The sequence below is a fragment of the Oncorhynchus gorbuscha genome, linkage group LG04 (assembly GCF_021184085.1).
Source record: "Oncorhynchus gorbuscha isolate QuinsamMale2020 ecotype Even-year linkage group LG04, OgorEven_v1.0, whole genome shotgun sequence".
In the NCBI taxonomy this organism is placed as follows: Eukaryota; Metazoa; Chordata; class Actinopteri; order Salmoniformes; family Salmonidae; genus Oncorhynchus; species Oncorhynchus gorbuscha.
This window is the reverse complement of record NC_060176.1, coordinates 63,724,638-63,745,289: the sequence shown is the minus strand read 5'-3', so window position 1 is coordinate 63,745,289 and position 20,652 is coordinate 63,724,638. Positions and strand designations below refer to the sequence as shown.

The 20,652-nt window shown below is 41.0% G+C and overlaps 2 protein-coding genes across 2 annotated transcripts in view; both read right to left on the bottom strand.

The window, feature by feature from the left end:
* The window catches only part of jak2b (Janus kinase 2b), a 43,618-nt gene extending 26,806 nt beyond the window's left edge, over nt 1-16,812 (bottom strand). The window contains exons 1-4 of the mRNA XM_046347724.1: nt 16,093-16,812; nt 13,627-13,872; nt 8,800-8,923; nt 8,562-8,679 (exon numbers count right to left, since the gene is read on the bottom strand). Coding sequence (XP_046203680.1) covers nt 8,562-8,679; nt 8,800-8,923; nt 13,627-13,858 — 474 coding nt within the window. The 5' untranslated portion in view covers nt 13,859-13,872; nt 16,093-16,812. The remainder of the gene's footprint in view (nt 1-8,561; nt 8,680-8,799; nt 8,924-13,626; nt 13,873-16,092) is intronic.
* Nucleotides 16,813-17,740: 928 nt separating this feature from the next.
* lcn15 (lipocalin 15) lies at nt 17,741-20,448 on the bottom strand. Its single transcript, XM_046345399.1, has 7 exons — nt 20,293-20,448; nt 19,586-19,725; nt 19,206-19,282; nt 18,749-18,859; nt 18,525-18,626; nt 18,328-18,353; nt 17,741-18,220 (listed from the first exon to the last, which is right to left on the bottom strand). The coding sequence occupies exons 1-6, from the start codon at nt 20,383-20,385 to the stop codon at nt 18,328-18,330; spliced, it is 549 nt and encodes a 182-aa protein (XP_046201355.1). The 5' UTR covers nt 20,386-20,448; the 3' UTR covers nt 17,741-18,220.
* Nucleotides 20,449-20,652: the final 204 nt, after the last annotated feature.

Genomic DNA, 20,652 nt, shown 5'->3' with positions numbered 1-20,652 from the left:
TAACATTGTAGGATTTTTTAATGAATTTATTTGCACATTATGGTGGAAAATAAGTATTTGGTCAATAACAAAAGTTTCTCAATACTTATATACCCTTTGTTGGCAATGACAGAGGTCAAACGTTTTCTTCACAAGGTTTTCACACACTGTTGCTGGTATTTTGGCCCATTCCTCCATGCAGATCTCCTCTAGAGCAGTGATGTTTTGGGGCTGTTGCTGGAAAACACGGACTTTCAACTCCCTCCAAAGATGTTCTATGGGGTTGAGATCTGGAGACTGGCTAGGCCACTCCAGTACCTTGAAATGCTTCTTACGAAGCCACTCGTTGGTTGCCCGGGCGGTGTGTTTGGGATCATTGCCATGCTGAATGACCCAGCCACGTTTCATCTCCAATGCCCTTGCTGATGGAAGGAGGTTTTCACTCAAAATCTCACGATACATGGCCCCATTCATTCTTTCTTTTACACGGATCAGTCGTCCTGGCCCCTTTGCAGAAAAACAGCCGCAAAGCATGATGTTTCCACCCCCATGCTTCACAGTAGGTATGGTGTTCTTTGGATGCAACTCAGTATTCTTTGTCCTCCAAACACGACGAGTTGAGTTTTTACCAAAAAGTTATATTTTGGTTTCATCTGACCATATGACATTCTCCCAATCTTCTTCTGGATCATCCAACTGCTCTCTAGCAAACTTCAGACGGGCCTGGACATGTACTGGCTTAAGCAGGGGGACACGTCTGGCACTGCAGGATTTGAGTCCCTGGCGGCGTAGTGTGTTACTGATGGCAGGCTTTGTTACTTTGGTCCCGGATCTCTGCAGGTCATTCAATAGGTCCCACCATGTGGTTCTGGGATTTTTGCTCACCGTTATTGTGATCATTTTGACCCCACGGGGTGAGATCTTGCATGGAGCCCCAGAATGAGGGAGATTATCAGTGGTCTTGTATGTCTTCCATTTCATAATAATTGCTCCCACAGTTGATTTCTTCAAACCAAGCTGCTTACCTATTGCAGATTCAGTCATCCCAGCCTGGTGCAGGTCTACAATTTTGTTTCTGGTGTCCTTTGACAGCTCTTTGGTCTTGGCCATAGTGGAGTTTGGAGTGTGACTGTGAGGTTGTGGACAGGTGTCTTTTATACTGATAACAAGTTCAAACAGGTGCCATTAATACAGGTAATGAGTGGAAGACAGAGGAGCCTCTTAAAGAAGAAGTTACAGGTCTGTGAGAGACAGAAATCTTGCTTGCTTGTAGGTGATGAAATACGTATTTTCCACCATAATTTGCAAATAAATTAATAACAAATCCTACAATGTGATTTTCTGGATTTTTTTCCCTCATTTTGTCTGTCATAGTTGAAGTGTACCTATGAAAGGTATAGGCCTCTCTCATATTTTTAAGTGGAGAACTTGCACAATTGGTGGCTGACTAAATATTTTTTTGCCCCACTGTATTAGCAACTGGGACTGACGAGCAGGCCGTTTACTCTGGGTGTAACAGTATACTTTTAAACCGTCCCCTCGCCCATACCCGGGCGCGAACCAGGGACCTTCTGCACACAACGACAACATTCAGTATAATTTTAAACCGTCCCCTCGCCCATACCCGGGCGCGAACCAGGGACCTTCTGCACACAACGACAACAGTCACCCTCGAAGCATCATTACCCATCACTCCACAAGGGGAAACAGCTTCAAGGTCTCAGAGCAAGTGACGTAACCGATTGAAACGCTATTTAGCGCACACCGCTAACTAAGCTAGCCGTTTCACATCCGTTACACTCACCCCCTTTTGACCTTCCTCCTTTTTCCGCAGCAACCCTTGCAAAGCAAGCCGCGGCCCTTGGGGAAACACTACTTCAAGGTCTCAGAGCAAGTGACGTAACCGATTGAAACGCTATTTAGCGCACACCGCTAACTAAGCTAGCCGTTTCACATCCGTTACATGGGCACCTTTCATCCAAGCTACTCAATACTGCTCCTGCAGCCATAAGAAGTTAAACCCTTTACAATGAAGATCTGTGAAGTTATTTGCATTTTTACGAATTATCTTTGAAAGACAGGGTCCTGAAAAAGGGACATTTCTTTTTATGCCGAGTTTATTTTGTATGGGGTAAAAGGGATCTTGAAGAAGGCTATCACTCCATTTTGCACTTAATTGGAGCCAATTTCCTCTTACAATAGGACAATGACCCAAAGCACAGCTCCAAACTATGCAAGAACAATTTAGGGAAGAAGCAGTCAGCTGGTATTCTGTCTATAATGGAGTGGCTAGCAGTCACTGGATCTCAACCCTATTGAGCTGTTGTGGGAGCAGATTGATCGTATGGTACATAAGAAGTGCCCATCAAGCCAATCCAATTTGTGGGAGGTGCTTCAGGAAGCATGAGGTGAAATCTCTTCAGATTACCTCAACAAATTGACAACTAGAATGCCAAAGGTCTGCAAGGCTGTAATTGCTGCAAATGGTTGATCCTTTGACAAAAGCTATGTTTGAAGGACACAATTATTATTTAAATTAAAATTCATTATTTATAACCTTAAACATCTTGACTATATTTCCTATTAATTTTGAAACTCATTTCATGTATGTTTTCATGGAAAACAAGGACATTTCTAAGTGACCCCAAACTTTTGAATGGTAGTGTATCTCATAACCATTGCATAATAAATTCCTCACCTTTTCTATCCACGATGAGTTAATATTCCCGAAGTAGCCATACAACAAATGACCATGCACACCTCATTTAATTGAGCCTATTAGATTTTCATTATAATTTCAAGTTTTTTGCTCTATGCATCTGACAGGGAGCATGGCTTAGAACAGCCAGTATCAATTAATAGTTGATATTTTGCATTGAAGTGTGTAGGCTGCCACTGTAAGTAAGCCTACTGTAGTTTACAATGTTTCAGAATGTTTCAGAATTGGCTAGCAGTTCAGCATATTAAGGTTTGGGAAAAAGTGAATGCAAAACATTATTGAAATCAAACTATCTGTTTACAGGTCCACAAGAATTTGCAATTGTTTTTGCCTTTCATATACAGCAAATGTCACTGCAGAAAAAAACATTCTGCCAACACCTCTAAACGACATCTCATCCAGTTCACCATTACTAGGCTACTTCCTTTACCGTCTTGCCCTAATTCCAAAACTTCCAAAGTATACAGCAAATAAGGGAGTTATTGTCACCATAAAAGTTGAATGATGGGTGTTTTTCAGGCGGCGTTATAATGCTACTTCATGTGCGTAGTTTTATGACAGGTCTAATTTATAGCGGCAAACATGCATATGTATGGTGTGCGCCAAACGTATGAATCTCAATATTTCTGTGCACGTGCAGTCTTTTCAGAAAAGCAGCATGCAGATATTTAGTGTTAAATTTACCCAACGGTTATAAATGAGGCCCCAGAGCACCGTGTCACTGAAACAGATTTCCAGGGTATTTTTATTTTTTTAACCTTTATTTAAGGCAAGTCATTTAAGAACAAATTATTATTTTCAATGACGGCCTAGGAACAGTGGGTTAACTGCCTGTTCAGGGGCAGAACGACAGATTTTGTACATGGTCAGCTCGGGGATTTGAACTTGCAACCTTTCGGTTACTAGTCCAAAACTCTAACCACTAGGCTATGCTGCCGCCCCAGTCATAAATCCATATAATCCTTAGAGTTCAGCCCCAGTCATATCGCAGTCTCAAGATACCTGGGTTCACCTCTCCTCTTTTCCATCGAGGCACATGGGAAGTTGCATTGGAGAATCTCCAATCTAATTTGACCCCAGACCTAAAATTAGCTTGGAAAATTTAAGGTGTTAGTCGGTTTATCTCAATGTTATATCCCCTTAAAAATAAACTTTCTATTAAATTGTGGCTTAATAGATAATTCATGTTTTACAGAATGGGGGGACAGTATGGGCACCTCTAAATGTATTCACTGACTGGACAAATTATATCAAAGGCCTAAAGAAAAGAACAAACCGATCAGGCTACATGAAGAGGTGGTAAATAAATTAAAAATAGCTTTGTGTATGTGTGTTAATTTTGAAATGGTCTCTAATAAGAAAAGACACAAATCTATAGATTACTGTAAATGTGTCCTCAGCGATTAAAATAGTCTCCCTTTCTACTTCCGTGATAAAGACATGTTCCAATCAGCACTAAACCATACACGTCACTCAACAGTAAACATCCCAAACAAAAATATTGATGGCCAAACAGGCATCGCCCATCAGCAATGTCAGGCGGGCGTAGAAATTCTTCATTTTATCATGCAACTTCCCTAATAGGGGGCCCTTATCAAACGCAGTTGGAACATGCTCACATTCCACGGCTGATGTCTCGATATATACAGCGCATTTGGAAAGTATTCAGACCCCTTGACTTTTTCCACATTCTGTTACGGTACAGCCCTATTCTAAAATTGATTGAACTGTTTTTTCCCCCCTCAATCTTCACACAATACCCTATAATGACAAAGAAATCACAGGTTGCACTTTTTTGTGTGCAAAAAAAAAACAGAAATATTACATTTACATATGTATTCAGACAGTTCACTCAGTATTTTGTTTTAGCACCTTTGGTAGCAATTACAGCCTCGAGTCGTCTTGGGTGTAACGCTACAAGCTTGGCACACATGTATTTGGGGAGTTACTCCCATTCCTCTCAGGTTGGATGAGGAGCGTCACTGCACAGCTATTTTTAGGTCTCTCCAGAGATGTTTGACCCGGTCCAAGTCCGAGCTCTGGCTGGGCTACTCAAAGACATTCAGAGACTTGTCCCGAAGCCACTCCTGCGTTGTCTTGGCTATGGGCTTAGTGCCATTGTCCTGTTGGAAGAAGAACCTGGAGCAGGTTTTCATCAAGGATCTCTCTGTACTTTGTTCCATTCATCTTTCCCTTGATCCTGACTTGTCTCCCAGGCCCTGCCACTGAAAAACATCCTTACAGCATGATGCTGCCACCACCATGCTTCACTGTAGGTATGGTGCCAGGTTTCCTCCAGATCTGATGCGTGGCATTCAGGTCAGAGTTCAATATTGGTTTCATCAGACCAGAGAATCTTCTTTCTCATGGTCTGAGCATCCTTTAGATGTATTTTGGCAAACTCCAAGCTGGCTGGCATGTGCCTTTTACTGAGGAGTAGCTTCCGTCTGGCCATTCTACCATAAAGGCCTGATTGGTGGAGTGCTGCAGAGATAGAGGAACTTTCCAGAAGGACAACCATCTCCACAGAGGAACTCTGACAGAGTGACCATTGGATTCTTGTTCACCTCCCTGACCAAGGCCCTTCTCCCCCAAAATCTTTGTTTGGCCAGTCGCCAGCTCTAGGAAGAGTCTTGGTGGTTTCAAACATCTTCCATTTAAGAATGATGGAGGCCACTGTGTTCTTGGAGACCTTCAATGCTGCAGACATTTTTTGGTACCCTTCCCCAGATCTGTTCCTCAACACAATCCTGTCTCAGAGCTCTATGGATAATTCCTTCGACCTCATGGCTTGGTTTTTCCTGACATGCACTGTCAACTGTGGGACCTTACATAGACAGGTGTGTGCCTTTCCAAATCATGTCCAATCAGTTGAATTTACCACAGATGAACTCCAATCAAGTTGTAGAAACATCTCAAGGATGATCAATGGAAACAGGATGCACCTGAGCTCAATTTCAAGTCTCTTATCAAAGCGTCTGAATAATTATGTAATACATTTTAGAATAAGGCTGTTCAATTATTTTATATTTATTTCATCTTTATTTAACCAGGTAGGCCAATTGAGAACAACTCCTCATTTACAACTGTGATCTGGCCAAGATAAAGCAAAGCGACACAAACAATACAGAGTTACACATGGAATAAACAAACGTACAGTCAGTAACACAATAGAAAAGTATATATACAGTGTGTGAAAATTAAGTAAGACTAGAGAGGTAAAGCAATAAATAGACCATAGTGGCGAAACAATTACAACTCGGCAATTAAACACCGGAGTGATAGATGAGCAGAAGACGAATGTGCAAGTAGAGTGCAAAGGAGCAAAAAAATGTGCAAAGGAGCAAAAAATAAACAGCAATATGGGGATGGGGTAGTTGGGTGGGCTATTTACAGGTGGGTTTTGTACAGGTGCAATGATCGGTAAGCTGCTCTGACAGCTGATGCTTAAAGTTAGTGAGGGAGATGTGAGTCTCCAGCTTCAGTCATTTTTGCAATTCGTTCCAGCCATTGACAGCAGAGAACTGGAAGGAAAGGTGGCCAAACGAGGAGTTGGCTTTGGGGGTGATCAGTGAAATATACCTGCTGGAGCGCGTGCTACGGGTGGGTGCTGATATGGTGACCAGTGAGCTGAGATAAGGAGGGGATTTACCTAGCAAAGACTTATAGATGACCTGGAGCCAGTGGGTTTGGCAATGAATATGAAGCGAGGGCCAGCCAACGAGAGCATACAGGTCGCAGTGGATCGGTGATGCTTAATGTTAGTCTGGAAGGAGAGTTTACAGTCTAACCAGACACCTAGGTATTTGTAGTTGTCCACATATTCTTAGTCAGAACCATCCAGAGTAGCGATGCTAGACGGGCGGGCAGGTGCATGCAGCTCGTCTGGAGGTTAGTTAACACAATGTCCAAAGAAGGGCCAGAAGTATACAGAATGGTGCCGTCTGCGTAGAGGTGGATCAGAGAATCACCAGCAGCAAGAGCGACATCATTGATGTATACAAAGAAAATAGTCGGCCCGAGAATTGAACCCTGTGGCACTGCCAGAGGTCCGGACAACAGGCCCTCCGATTTGACACACTGAACTCTGTCACAGAAGTAGTTGATGAACCAGGTGAGGCAGTCATTTGAGAAACCAAGGCTGTTGAGTCTGCCGATAAGAATACGGTGACTGAACGGAGTCGAAAGCCTTGGCCGGGTCGATGAATACGGCTGCACAGTATTGTCTTTTATCGATGGCGGTTATGATATCGTTTAGGACCTTGAGCGTGGCTGAGGTGCACCCATGGCCACCTCGGAAACCAGATTGCATAGCGGAGAAGGTATGGTGGGATTCAAAATGGTCGGTGATCTGTTTGTTAACTTGGCTTTCGGAGACTTTTGAAAGGCAGGGTAGGATAGATCTGTAACAGTTTGGGTCTAGGATGTCTCCCCCTTTGAAGAGGGGGATGACCGCGGCAGCTTTCCAATCTTTAGGGATCTCAGACGATACGAAAGAGAGGTTGAACAGGCTAGTAATGAGTTGCAACAACTGCGGGGGATAATTCTAGAAAGAGGGTCCAGAATGTCTAGCTCAGCTAATGTGTAGGGGTCCAGATTTTGCAGCTCTTTCAGAACATCACCTATCTGGATTTTGGTGAAGGAGAAATGGGGAGGCTTGGGCAAGTTGCTGTGGGGGGGTCCAGAGCAGTTGACCAGGGTAGGGGTAGCCAGGTGGAAAGTACGGCCAGCTATATAAAAATGCTTATTGAAATTCTCTATTATCGTAGATTTATCGGTGGTGACAGTGTTTCCTAGCCTCAGTGCAGTGGGTGGAGGTGCTCTTATTCTCCATGGAATTTACAGTTTCTCAGAACTTGTTGGAGTTTATGCTACAGGATGCACATTTCTGTTTGAAAAGGCTAGGCTTTGCTTTCCTAACTGCATGTGTATATTGGTTCCTAACTTCCCTGAAAAGTTGTACATCGCGGGGGCTATATGATGCTAATGCAGTACACCACAGGATGTTTTTGTGCTGGTCAAGGGCAGTCAGGTCTGGAGTGAACCAAAGGCTATATCTGTTCTTAGTTCTACATTTTTTGAATGGGGCATGCTTATTTAAGATGGTGAGGAAAGCACTTTTAAAGAATAACCAGGCATCCTCTACTGACAGAATGAGGTCGATATCCTCCCAGGATACCCGGGCCAAGTCGTTTAGAAAGGCCTGCTCACTGAAGTGTTTTAGGGAGCGTTTGACAGTGATGAGGGGTGGTCGTTTGACAGCGGACCCATTACGAACACAGGCAATGAGGCAGTGATCGCTGGTTGAAGACAGCAGAGGTGTATTTAGAGGGCAGGTTGGTCAGGTCGATATCTATGAGGGTGCCCGTATTTACGGATTTAGGGTTGTACCTGGTAGGTTCCATGATCTTTTGTGTGAGATTGAGGGCATCTAGCTTAGATTGTAGGACGGCCGGGGTGTTAAGCATATCCCAGTTTAGGTCACCTAACAGTACCTACTCTGAAGATAAATAGGGCGTAACAAAATGTTGTGATGTAACAAAATGTAGAAAAAGTGAAGTGGTCTGAAAACTTTCCGAAAGCACGATACATACAGACAGTACAACAGTCTGACAGCAATACTGATACTTCCTCAAGGATATAGCTAGTCTATGTTCTTATCTGAGATACCGCTTGGCTACAGTAACTGTCAGCCAATCAACCACCATTATTTTTCCACAGCATTATTGAAGGAATAAGGCCACATGTGCACCAATGGACAAACGTGTGCTTTAGTGATCAAATCTTAACAAACATCATCACAGTGAAGAGTGAGACAATTTGCTAGATTGCTTGGTTCCTTATGTTACAGACTGACTCTTACCTGGGCAAAGAGGTATGCCATGACAAAGTCATCGAGGACAGGACTCTCAGAGCCCTTGGTGACTCCATACCGATATGCCCTCGTAGCTCCACTGCTGTACCAGCCAGGGAAATAGTACCTGAGAGACAGAGAGTGAGAGAGACAGACAGAGAGAGAAATTAATAATGTATAATTAGAGTGCGTGAGATCTAGCCAACAAAAATGCAGAAACCATGAGCACAGAAAACACTACACATACCTTATTCTGAAGACCATGTCTTCATTGGCATATTCATCTAGCTGGAAGACATGGTTCGGGGAGAACCACATGCCGTCTCTCTCTCTGAAGAGCCCAAACAGGCTGCAGTACAGAGGCGACACACCTAAAGAAGAGTGGAGACAGAAGATACATCATGAGATGGCATGCATTGTGCTTATGAAGCACTTCCACGGTACACAACTAGGTTCCATCCAATTGGCGACAGAATCTCATATGAATATTCTAAAAACCTCATTAAGAAAATACGCACATTTTCCCACCAGTGGTGTTTCCAACAAACATACTTGTTGCGGATAAAAATCTGCGTGTGAAGAACAATAATGCACCCTCAAATATTTTTCCATCACTGAGCAAATTTCAGGTCTGCTCTAAGAAAAATCTTACATTGTGAAAATTCTGTGCAACTTCCAGCGTTTACTGCGAACATTGATGCTGTACCCGCTTTAAGTTACCATTTTAATAGTGGCTATTTGATCATCATGTCGGCCTACCAGAGTTGCCTTCCATTAAAAAAAACGATGGAAAATGCACCCCATAACATTTTAACATGGAAATAGCTGTTCTATCATTCAGCCTACAGTAGCACCCAATGTGTGGTGTTCAATCTAGGTCTACATTTCATGAGACTTTTGAAAAAGAACATACAGGGCTTGACTGTTTATCCACGTCCTTCAGACAAGGAGGTGACTGACAATGCTGTTGTGTTGTTTGATGCAAGAAACCTCTTTACAAAATAAAATGCATTATTGTCATACCATTATTACAGAGAATCAGAAAAATTATGCTACCCTCTGCCTATTGGCTACTTAGCCTATCTCAAAATACTACACTGCCCTTTTAAGACAAAAAAAATATCTTTACCTCTCTCCCTTTTCAAATGTGTCTAGAAATGTACATGTTTTGTGCTCTTGTAGGAAGCGATAACTCCCCTTTTACTGACTACAAATTATCTATAACTGGGCTAATAGCTCTCACTAACTAGTAAAGGATATAAACTAAATTTGCACGTGGCTTAATGCAGCTCTCGCTTTGCTCTCAAAACAAGCGCATCTACTCACGACCTCTCATGCTGTAAACACAATCCAGTTCCAAGTAAATGGCACAGATCTATATATGGCAATGGTCTATTTGCATAAAAGCTTACTGCAACTCTGATTGTTTATACCGCACCGGTCTGTGTAGAGTGTGACAATACAATAGAATCCTACTCCAATGCTTTCTGCCTGTATGTTGCATTGAAAGTGGCTAATATTGCGTTGATTCGATCACAATTGCCACATTAAAGGGAAACGTTGACAGTGTTAACAGGGCAAACTCTAGAACTGTGGTCACCAACCTTTTCTGACTCAAGATCACTTTCTGAGTCAAAATGCAAAACGAAATCTACAGTGAGGGAAAAAATATTTGATCCCCTGCTGATTTTGTATGTTTGCCCACTGACAAAGAAATGATCCATCTATAATTTTAATGGTAGGTTTATTTGAACAGTGAGAGACAGAATAACAACAAAAAAAATCCAGAAAAACACATGTCAAAAATGTTATAAATTGATTTGCATTTTAATGCGGGAAATAAGTATTGGACCCCCTCTCAATCAAAAATATTTCTGGCTCCCAAGTGTGTTTTATACAGGTAACGAGCTGAGATTAGGAGCACACTCTTAAAGGGAGTGCCCCTAATCTCAGTTTGTTACCTGTATAAAAGACACCTGTCCACAGAAGCAATCAATCAATAAGATTCCAAACTCTCCACCATGGCCAAGACCAAAGAGCTCTCAAAGGATGTCAGGGACAAGATTGTAGACCTACACAAGGCTGGAATGGGCTACAAGACCATCGCCAAGCAGCTTCGTGAGAATGTGACAACAGTTGGTGCAATTATTCGCAAATGGAAGAAACACAAAAGAACTGTCAATTTCCCTCGGCCTGGGGCTCCATGCAAGATCTCACCGCGTGGAGTTGCAATGACCATGAGAACGGTGAGGAATCAGCCCAGAACTACACAGGAGGATCTTGTCAATGATCTCAAGGCAGCTGGGACCATAGTCACCAAGAAAACAATTGGTAACACACTACACCGTGAAGGACTGAAGTCCTGCAGTGCCCGCAAAGTCCCCCTGCTCAAGAAAGCACATATACATGCCCATCTGAAGTTTGCCAATGAACATGTGAATGATTCAGAGGACAACTGGGTGAAAGTGTTGTGGTCAGATGAGACCAAAATGGAGCTCTTGGCATCAACTCAACTCGTTGTGTTTGGAGGAGGAGGAATGCTGCCTATGACCCCAAGAACACCATCCCCACCGTCAAACATGGAGGTGGAAACATTATGCTTTGGGGGTGTTTCTCTGCTAAGGGGACAGGACAACTTCACCGCATCAAAGGGACGATGGACGGGGCCACGTACTGTCAAATCTTGGGTGAGAACCTCCTTCCCTCAGCCATTGACAATGGGTCGTGGATGGGTATTCCAGCATGACAATGACCCAAAACACACGGCCAAGGCAACAAAGGAGTGGCTTAAGAAGAAACACATTAATGTCCTGGAGTGGCCTAGCCAGTCTCCAGACCTTAATCCCATAGAAAATCTGTGGAGGGAGCTGAAGGTTCGAGTTGCCAAACGTCAGCTTCGAAACCTTAACAACTTGGAGAAGATCTGCAAAGAGGAGTGGGACAAAATCCCTCCTAAGATGTGTGCAAACCTGGTGGCCCACTACAAGAAACGTCTGACCTCTGATTGCCAACACGGGTTTTGCCACCAAGTATTAAGTCATGTTTTGCAGAGGGGTCAAATATTTATTTCCCTCATTAAAATGCAAATCAATTTATAACATTTTTGACATGTGTTTTTCTGGATTTTTTGTTGTTGTTATTCTGTCTCTCACTGTTCAAATAAACCTACCATTAAAATTAGAGAGTGATAAATTCTTTGTCAGTGGGCAAACGTACAAAATCAGCAGGGGATCAAATACTTTTCCCCCCTCACTGTACCTCTCAGATCTTTTTTTTTTACATGACTTAAAAAACGTTAGCCTATGCAACATTAACCAATTAAAAACAGTACTGTAGCAATGAGGTTTGTGCAGTAAGCTAAAGGCCCAACACATTAACACTTTGCTTGAACTGCCCTGCCAATGCATTGTTGTTTGGGACATTTTTAAAATTATATTACAAAATTTGAGGTAGGCTATATGATCACACCGGTACTAGACATGTTGTTGTATTACTTGTGAGGCACAGCTGATTGAGCATACAGTGCCTTGCGAAAGTATTCGGCCCCCTTGAACTTTGCAACCTTTTGCCACATTTCAGGCTTCAAACATAAAGATATAAAACTGTATTTTTTTGTGAAGAATCAACAACAAGTGGGACACAATCATGAAGTGGAACGACATTTATAGGATATTTTTAACAAATCAAAAACTGAAAAATTGGGTGTGCTATGCCGATTAATCGGTCGACCTCTAAACCACACAACATATCAAAGTAAACTTGGAGTCACGTGATGAGATGATGGTTATTATACGATGGTTTCCACCACCATTTCTCACCAAAAAAATTACCGACACAAAAAGATCTGACCATGTCGAACGAACAAATGATCTTTCAGCATTTATATAATTTGTGCCGAAACGTCCAGTTTACATCACAGTACATAAAAAAAGTCACGACATCTGTATGACTTTACTCGCATAAAAACTGTGGATGGAAACATGATTAATTTCAAAACAACATTGTATCTTTCATCAACATTTAGGAGACCAGATAATGCACTGTGCCTTGAGTCTTAATAAAAAGCTTGAAAAGGATTTGAATGTTACGATAATAAAATGTTCTACCTACAGGGTCACCAAAAGGTCATTAAACACAAGACCTGTATTTGAGCCGTTGGAACCTGGGACATATTCCAACAAACGTACCTGTTGCCGTTTGCTTAAAGGGCAATTGTGAAATGTTTCAACCGCATATTCATTATCTCCTGCACCAAACCAGTGTCTACATATGTTAAAACAGCATGTCTGTATGATCTGTGATTAAAAAGATGAGAAGGTAGGTCTTAAAAATTTGCTTCTCTGTGACATCTCAGGGTAGGATAAAAAAAAAAAAAAAAAATGTAGAAATGTGCAGTTTTCACATACTGTATGTAGACACATATTTCCAGCAACTGTTATTGTGCTGGAGATAATGAAAATGAGGTTGAAAAGTGGTTGAATTGTCCTTTAAAATGTCCCTCATGTTTTGCTTTTCAATAAATCTTGTGGGCATTTAAAAACATGCGGGTTAAGTTTCTCCTCGCTGACATTTTTAAGTTGTCGCACATTTTTATTGACCATTGGGAGTGCAGCTTATGTCAGAACTCACTCAACCTTAGTTATTATATTTTACGCGTTCATGACAACAGCACATAAAGGTAGACAGGCTGGAACAAAGTGTATAATATAGTTTATTTTTTAAATCAACCAAGACCATAACCTCTGTGTCTAGTCCTCTATGTCTGAGCTAGTACGGAGTACATTAACTCAATGAGCATGTAAGTTATATGGGGATCCTAATAAAATACTGTACCAAAATACCATTCAAACCCAATTCCCTCTATCCCTTTTCAGAGGAAATGCAACGATGCATTTTGGTGCAGAAAGGACACCTCATGCCAAACCCACAGGACCTAACCAAAAACTATGATTTTAAGTTATTAAAGTTACAAGTCTACAACTAGAGTCCAGAGGTCTTCTTGGCCAGGTCACTAAGTGGGGACAAACTCATGACCGTTATCATGCTGTTTTGAAAGAATTTGACTGGTACTCACTGCACTCCTTCGCTGCATTGACACACAGTTGCTCGACTACGTAGTCCCCTGGTGGGTAGCTGAGGGGGGATGAGTCTAGCCCAGCCAGGCTGCTGTGGTAGAGGTGGACCCGCAGCACCGGAGCAGTGGCTGGCCTGGACCCCCGAGGCTCCCGGTGAGCAGTCCCGTTCTGGTGCACAGGGACCGGAGGGCATGAAGGCGTCTCCATGTCCAATACAGAGACACCGGCCATCCGCAATCAGCTGCCTGCATTGAACAGCAGACGGGGAAAGAAGAAGAAAAGGGAAGGTGATGAGTTATTTTGTCAGACAATACAAGACAGGTAGGTTAGTTAGAGCATTTTGAAAGTAGTACAGCCAGTGTTGTTCCACCATACTGCGGAGCATCTCATGTTTTGATTAGCTTAGCAGGGAAACCGTGAAACAAATGTCTGCAGAGAGCTACAATACAGAGGGGCCCATTGTCAGCGCGTGCTACAACTGTCTGCAATCAAGATCTCAGAATTCATCTCAATGACAGATAGTAGTGGCAGTCAAAGAAATTGAGCATAGAAGCGCAACAGGCTAGCACACAACTTTTCAACTGCCCGGCAGGCAATAGAGGGGTTTCATAACAAACAAACATATAACCTTGAAACAAAGATGCCTTAGAGCAGAGGAGTGCCTTCTTCTGTTGATGACTGGATGTTTTGGTCTATTGACTACTGTAAATCCTCCACTAGTACCACCGGAGTACACACACTGTACACACACAACCTCCTGACACTGCCTGTGGGCCCGGAGATGAGCAGCTCATGATAGGACTGCCCTACTCAATTAACACAAACACTTAGACCAAAGCAGGAGTTAAGCCCTTGGCAAAGTTGAGCCGAGATGAATAACTTCTGATCGGAAGAAGTAAATGACAAAAGCTGCCTCTGGGCAAAAGCTTGTAATATGATTACAGAGAGGAGCACAAGACCTTTTAATGGGGCTGAATCAAAATCACAGAAGACTGGTGTATAACACCATCAAGAGTTTGTATAAGGCTATTACTTAGCAACTCATCAAAGAAAAACCTTTGTTAGCAGCTTTGTAGTAACTGTTGTGAAGATGCAGGCCTTATCATTCCTTTACATAATATTACAACTTTCCACAGTATATCTGTGCTGGCTTGGAAGCAATCTGAACTGGCTACCGCCTACAGCTCATCACAGACACAAGGAGCAAATATTCACCACACTGCAAAGTGAATGCATGTAATGTGAGCTAAAGGGAGGTTTAATAAAATAAAATAAAATGTAACCTTTATTTAACTAGGCAAGTCAGTTAAGAACAAATTCTTATTTTCAATGATGGCCTAGGAACAGTGGATTAACTGCCTGTTCAGGGGCAGAACGACAGATTTCAACCTTGTCAGCTCGGGGGTTTGAAATAACGGTCAATTAGAGTTTCAAAACATGGGCAAACCCAAATCCTTGTGTGTGCCTATGTTGCATGAGTACATGCAGAATAGGTAATGTCATTGACTCATGGTCTCTTGGATCTTCATGGTGACATGGTGATGTATTGAGTGACTTCAGTGCCAACAGAAACTGTATTTGAATTAAATATTTTCAATGTGTATAAGATATTGCACTTCAATTCAATACATCGATTTTTAAAACTGAATTGAATGAATAGTGCATTCAGTTTTAGTGAAGTGCAAATTATGTTTGAGCGAATTGTAGGCTGTGGCAGTGAGGGTGACCAAGAGACATCACCCAGGCCGACACTGCAAATAATGTGTGAGTGACTCAAAGTGTCCAGATACATATTAATTAGCTAATGTTACACCTATTCATTACTAGATGTAAAAAAAACAATCAGTCCATACTTTACTGGGTATATACGTAGCTAGCTAGTTATCGCGCAAGAGTTACGCCCCACTTCCGGTAGAAATGGGAGCAATAACCTCTACATCGGCACAGAAAACTTGTGTAGAAACTGTTAACCACCATACAATTCAAACAGAAAACACATTATGCATAAAAACAAATGAGAAATGTATGCCTGACAACTTGCTTTCAAGCTTATTTAGTTGGCTAATGTTAGCGAAACAATTAGTTAACTAGTGTTAGCTAGTAGCTAAGTAACCTGTTGACGTCAGCTAGTTAACTACGCAAACTGGGCCTTGATTGCTAGCTACTAGCAAGGATATGCTATTGTAATGACAAATGAGTTACTTTTCTTATGATGTATAGCTAGTGGAACAAATGACTTGCAATTCAACTTGAATATGGTGACTATTCGCTTCGACTTTATCGTAACAACGTTAAGTCAGCTAGCTTAATGTAGCTTTCTAGCTCGGGTCAACTCAATCTTACGGGCTGCACCTACAACTTCAGAAAATACAAATCCATATGTAAAGTTACTGTACAGTGCGTAACATTTTTATACATACTAGCGTTAAAAGTGTTGCGTTAGCGTAACGCGTTATAGAACTTACTCGGTTGTTGACGCCAGTCAGCTACCGTTAGCCCACTTAGCTAGCTAGCAGGGCGAGTTTACAGCTTGCTTGTCAACGCCAGGTCCGATCCAATTCTTGTAAATCAATCTTTGCCAGATGAAAATTCATTTGTCAATGTATCTCAAAATAGTATCTCTCTCCATTCTTCCCCTTCACGAAACAAAAAAAAGTACAGTAGCGAGGACTAACGTTAAGCTAAGATGTTGTGTTCTTGTCGTCAGGCTAACTAGCTACACCACAGTTTACCTGAAACGATTTATCTAGCCTTAACAGTTAGCTAGCGAATATAGCTATCTAGTTAACCTGCATTGTTACAGTACCGTTAGCTTGGCCAATAACATTAGCTAGCTGACTGGTAGTAAGTGGCTAGCAAGCCAGCTGGTCAGCTCTCCGAGTCTGATCCCCAGTGCCAACCCCCGGCTAGCTAAACTAGCTAACAGGCTAAGTTTTCAAAAGCAGGCACAACTTGTCAAGCTCCCACAGCTCTATCAACCCCGTTATAAAGACAACGTTATGTCGAAAACAGTTTCTAAACTACAATTTAGTTAATACCAGAAAAATAAGAATACGGCATAAGGTAACGTTAATAGCTATCCCAGCAAGTCAGCTAGCAATATTATGTCAGTTCTAGCTACCACCCTTATGGAGATCTGCATAACAGTAACACCAACCAATTGTAGCTTTAAACTAAACTAGCCAGAGTGGACGAAATTGACGAGCTTGTGAGTGAAGGCCATCTATGTCAGTTATTTGCCCTGATTTGAAAACTTCTATCTCGTAAGTTCTACTTTGTTTCGATTATAAACCCTTGCCGTTCAATTTCTATATCTATGTCAATTTCAATTTAGTTTTTTTCTTAGGCTGGCCAAATGTTGTAATACATTTAGTCCAAAATGTCCATTGAATGGAACTGATACCCATAAGAAGGAACCACAATTTTTCTAAATTGACAAATATTTTATTAAACAGTTTTGTTTTCATTAGCGTTCTGTGCCCTATATTACTGTGTTATATGTGTTATCCACTGACTAACGTTGTAATTGTTTAGTTCAGGTAAGAAAGGGATAGCTAAATGGCCTAATTGAGTTTCACAGTGTACAGTTACTGGCCTCAACCAAGGTGTCTGGAGTCTGGACCTTTATAGTGTAAACTCAGTCATGCTCTATAACCTCAATGAACTGTTCAAACCCTTATCCCATTCCCAGCTGTTCCCCATAATTTGGTGGAAAGTGCAACATTAGTGTCATCACAGTCCCTCTGGTCTTGTTGGAAGCCGTTTTTGTGTTTGCATTTTCAGCATACACCCTAAAAAGTGAAATAGTTATAAGTGTATTAGCCCATTAGTGCACTTGGTATACCTATGGATTTATTGGTTCAAGCCCTAGAACCAAGTTGTTTCCCTTCTACAGGTCCACTCTTTTTCACACAGTGTCTATGGATCTATTATGGGAGGACATTTCTTAAAAAATTAAAATCATGGATCTGAAATTTAATGAACACTGACAAAATTCTTAAATGGCATTATTAAGACCCACTAGAGGGAGCTGAAATGGTTTGGTAAAATGTGGGGCAGATCTGCTCAAGTACAATTGTTTTCACCAGACAAGAAGTTCCCTCAAGGGAAAAATGAAGTTATTCTAATCAAAATCTTGTTTATTGTTGATTTCTGGACCTGTGTATACAGTATAAATGGTGTACATTTGCTTACAGAAAACCTGAGATTTAAATAGAAAGGTTTAATGATGTAAAGCGATGTTGAATGATTCAGCAATAATGTTAAGCAGGCCTCTATTTTCCCTCAGGTAATAGGGTTATATTGATAGCTTCCAATGTCAACCTTCAAGACATTTCAACCCACTATCCCATATTAAATACAACAGATTCTTCATGTACAACACGTGAGGCAGTGATGTATATGAGTAATATGACTCAGACTTGTTATAGAGTATGGCAACAGTTCTCTGTGTATTCAATAGTGTTATTGTACAATACATGTATGTAAAGTAGAGAGCGAAACAGAAGACCCAGGATATTTAAGGCTCATGCGCTCCTATCTTGGTCCAGTATGATGGTGTGGAGTTCTTTAACCAATGTTTGCTGTTAGGTCCTTAAAAAGTGAGCAGATTGTATTATATAAAAAGCAGCACACAGAAACGCTCAGAAAACCCCATTGCTATAGAAATGTTATTCTCAATTAATGTAATTTCTACTCACTTAATGCCCACAATCAGAGCAGGGATCTGTATAAGTAGTCGAATGAAAAAATGAAAATAACAAAAGGTGAAATTTTAAAGCAACACATTTAGTACTTTTTTAAAAAGTGGCACAATGATTATATACAGTTCAATGGCACCAGTCCAAGTCCTACGCTACAAACACAGTTTGTGCTGTGTTTGATCAGTCATATTTACCTACGAACGATGGGGTCAGAATGGAGTCTGCAGAGAAGCCCAGAGACAGAGAATAGTTTCTAAATCTCTCCACCAATTCTTTTCTCAGCGTTGGAGAGCGACCTTAAGAAAAACAGAGTGGGAAATATTGAGAAAAACATACTTTTTTGATAATGACTAGAATAACTGTAGGAGTAAGGGGATCCCACATGAAAAAGGCAATTCTGTATGTAAATTATCTTTACCATAAAGAGACACCTGGGAGAATTCTTTCACAATCTTCTTGTATTTCACCACCAGACCATATTCAGTGTAATTGCTCTCTACCACAGTGATGTCCTTCAATATCTGATGGCCTGTCAATTAGGTCATTTATTAGTTAGAATACTTTATGGTTTGAAATGTTTTTTCCTTTACAGGCTCAGGACATGATACCATAAAGAGACAAATGAAACCGCACAGCAACAAAAATAGCACAGATAATAGTGGATCAGCAAACGTCATCATACATTGAAACACAAATGGATTATGGGAAGGGTTAGGGTTAGAATCTAACATACATAAGAAACGGATGTCTGTACTCCCCCTCCCACTGCAGTGTCAACATCGGCGTGTCTATTTCTACATTTACCCCATGCTGTACTGTGTCTCCTCCCTCATACCATCTCCTCTAACCAGCTCGAGACAGGAAGCACAACTTACGGTCACTAAAGTAGTTGAACTGGCCTGGGAGGTCAGTCTTCTGGTAGTAGTACACACGACACATGCAACCTTTTAACCTGACAACAGGAAATTGAGAAAGGGGTTATGGGTTTGTGTGCTGCAAGTATTTATAACATGTATTAATAAGTATGAATACACATATTAGTGTTTACTTTCACTACTTGAGTATTTAAGCATTGTTAATAATTTATAAACATTGATAAGCATTTACAATGGCCTATTACTGAAAGTCATAAAGTAGGTATAACGTTTATCCCAGTGTTAACTTAATGACTAATATGTGTAATGTTCCTAAAAACTACAATGTTTTTATTTGTTGGAGTGTAGATCTCATTTAAAAGACAAAATAGGGTAAATACCCTGTCCCCCATACAGTTAGGTTGGCATTGCCATCCATATCATAGGTTACATTCCCATTGGAGACCTGCACATAACTTCTCCATGGCACAAATTCTGGCGAGTCATATGCCAGGCCAACACGATACCACTGTCCTGAAAACTGAGCAAAAAACTATGAATTTTAATAAAGACAATACATTATTCCCTACAACATTAAATAGGGAAATAAAATCCTTCCATCAAAATCCATCAAGTATAGTAATAACAATTCAATAACACAATTGTGTTTTTAAATATATAATGACGAGAGAACAGCATTGATTAAAATGAAGAACAAATATTAATTGCTTTAAAATAATATTTCAGGGTACACGTTACAATAAATGTTCAAAAAACAGGATTCAAAAACACACAAAAAGACCAATCTTATGTAATGGTCTAAACAAACAACAACAACGTTGAAATTTCACTGTTCTTTGACCTCACTACTGTTTGTTTTTCAATTCAGTAACTTTTCTGATTCAAACAAGGATTTCCATATACTATGGTTAGACACAGACATTTACCATAGATACATTTAGTTAATCAGATTTCAGATAAATAAAATGGTCTAAAGCAGGCATTTAAAAAGAGTAAAACCTGTAAAAAAAAGATCAAAGAACCACAGTGCTTTTATCAGAAAAAACAGACTACCACAGCACATTGACAAATATACCATTGTTCTCACCCTTTGTAGATCAAAGTCCTGTTGTGGATGAATATCAGCATTGATACACTGAGTCCATAGCATCACGCTGAAGACGGTTACCACTAAAAACATGATGAACAAATAGAGAAATACTGACCCTGTTGTGAGACCAAGCAGGTAGAATCAAATAGATAAGTGGGAGGTCTCCTGGATGTGGACCTTTATATCTTCCTCGAAGTACTTGGAAATGTTCCTAATGCCGCCTTCACATTCACCTGTCACCAATTAGGTAATTGCACATTCCTGTACCCTGTGGGTAATGCATATTCACTTTTCAAAGGATAAAGTAGTGATGGGAATACTGAAACATACCATATTGTCCAACAAAAAAATGTTTAT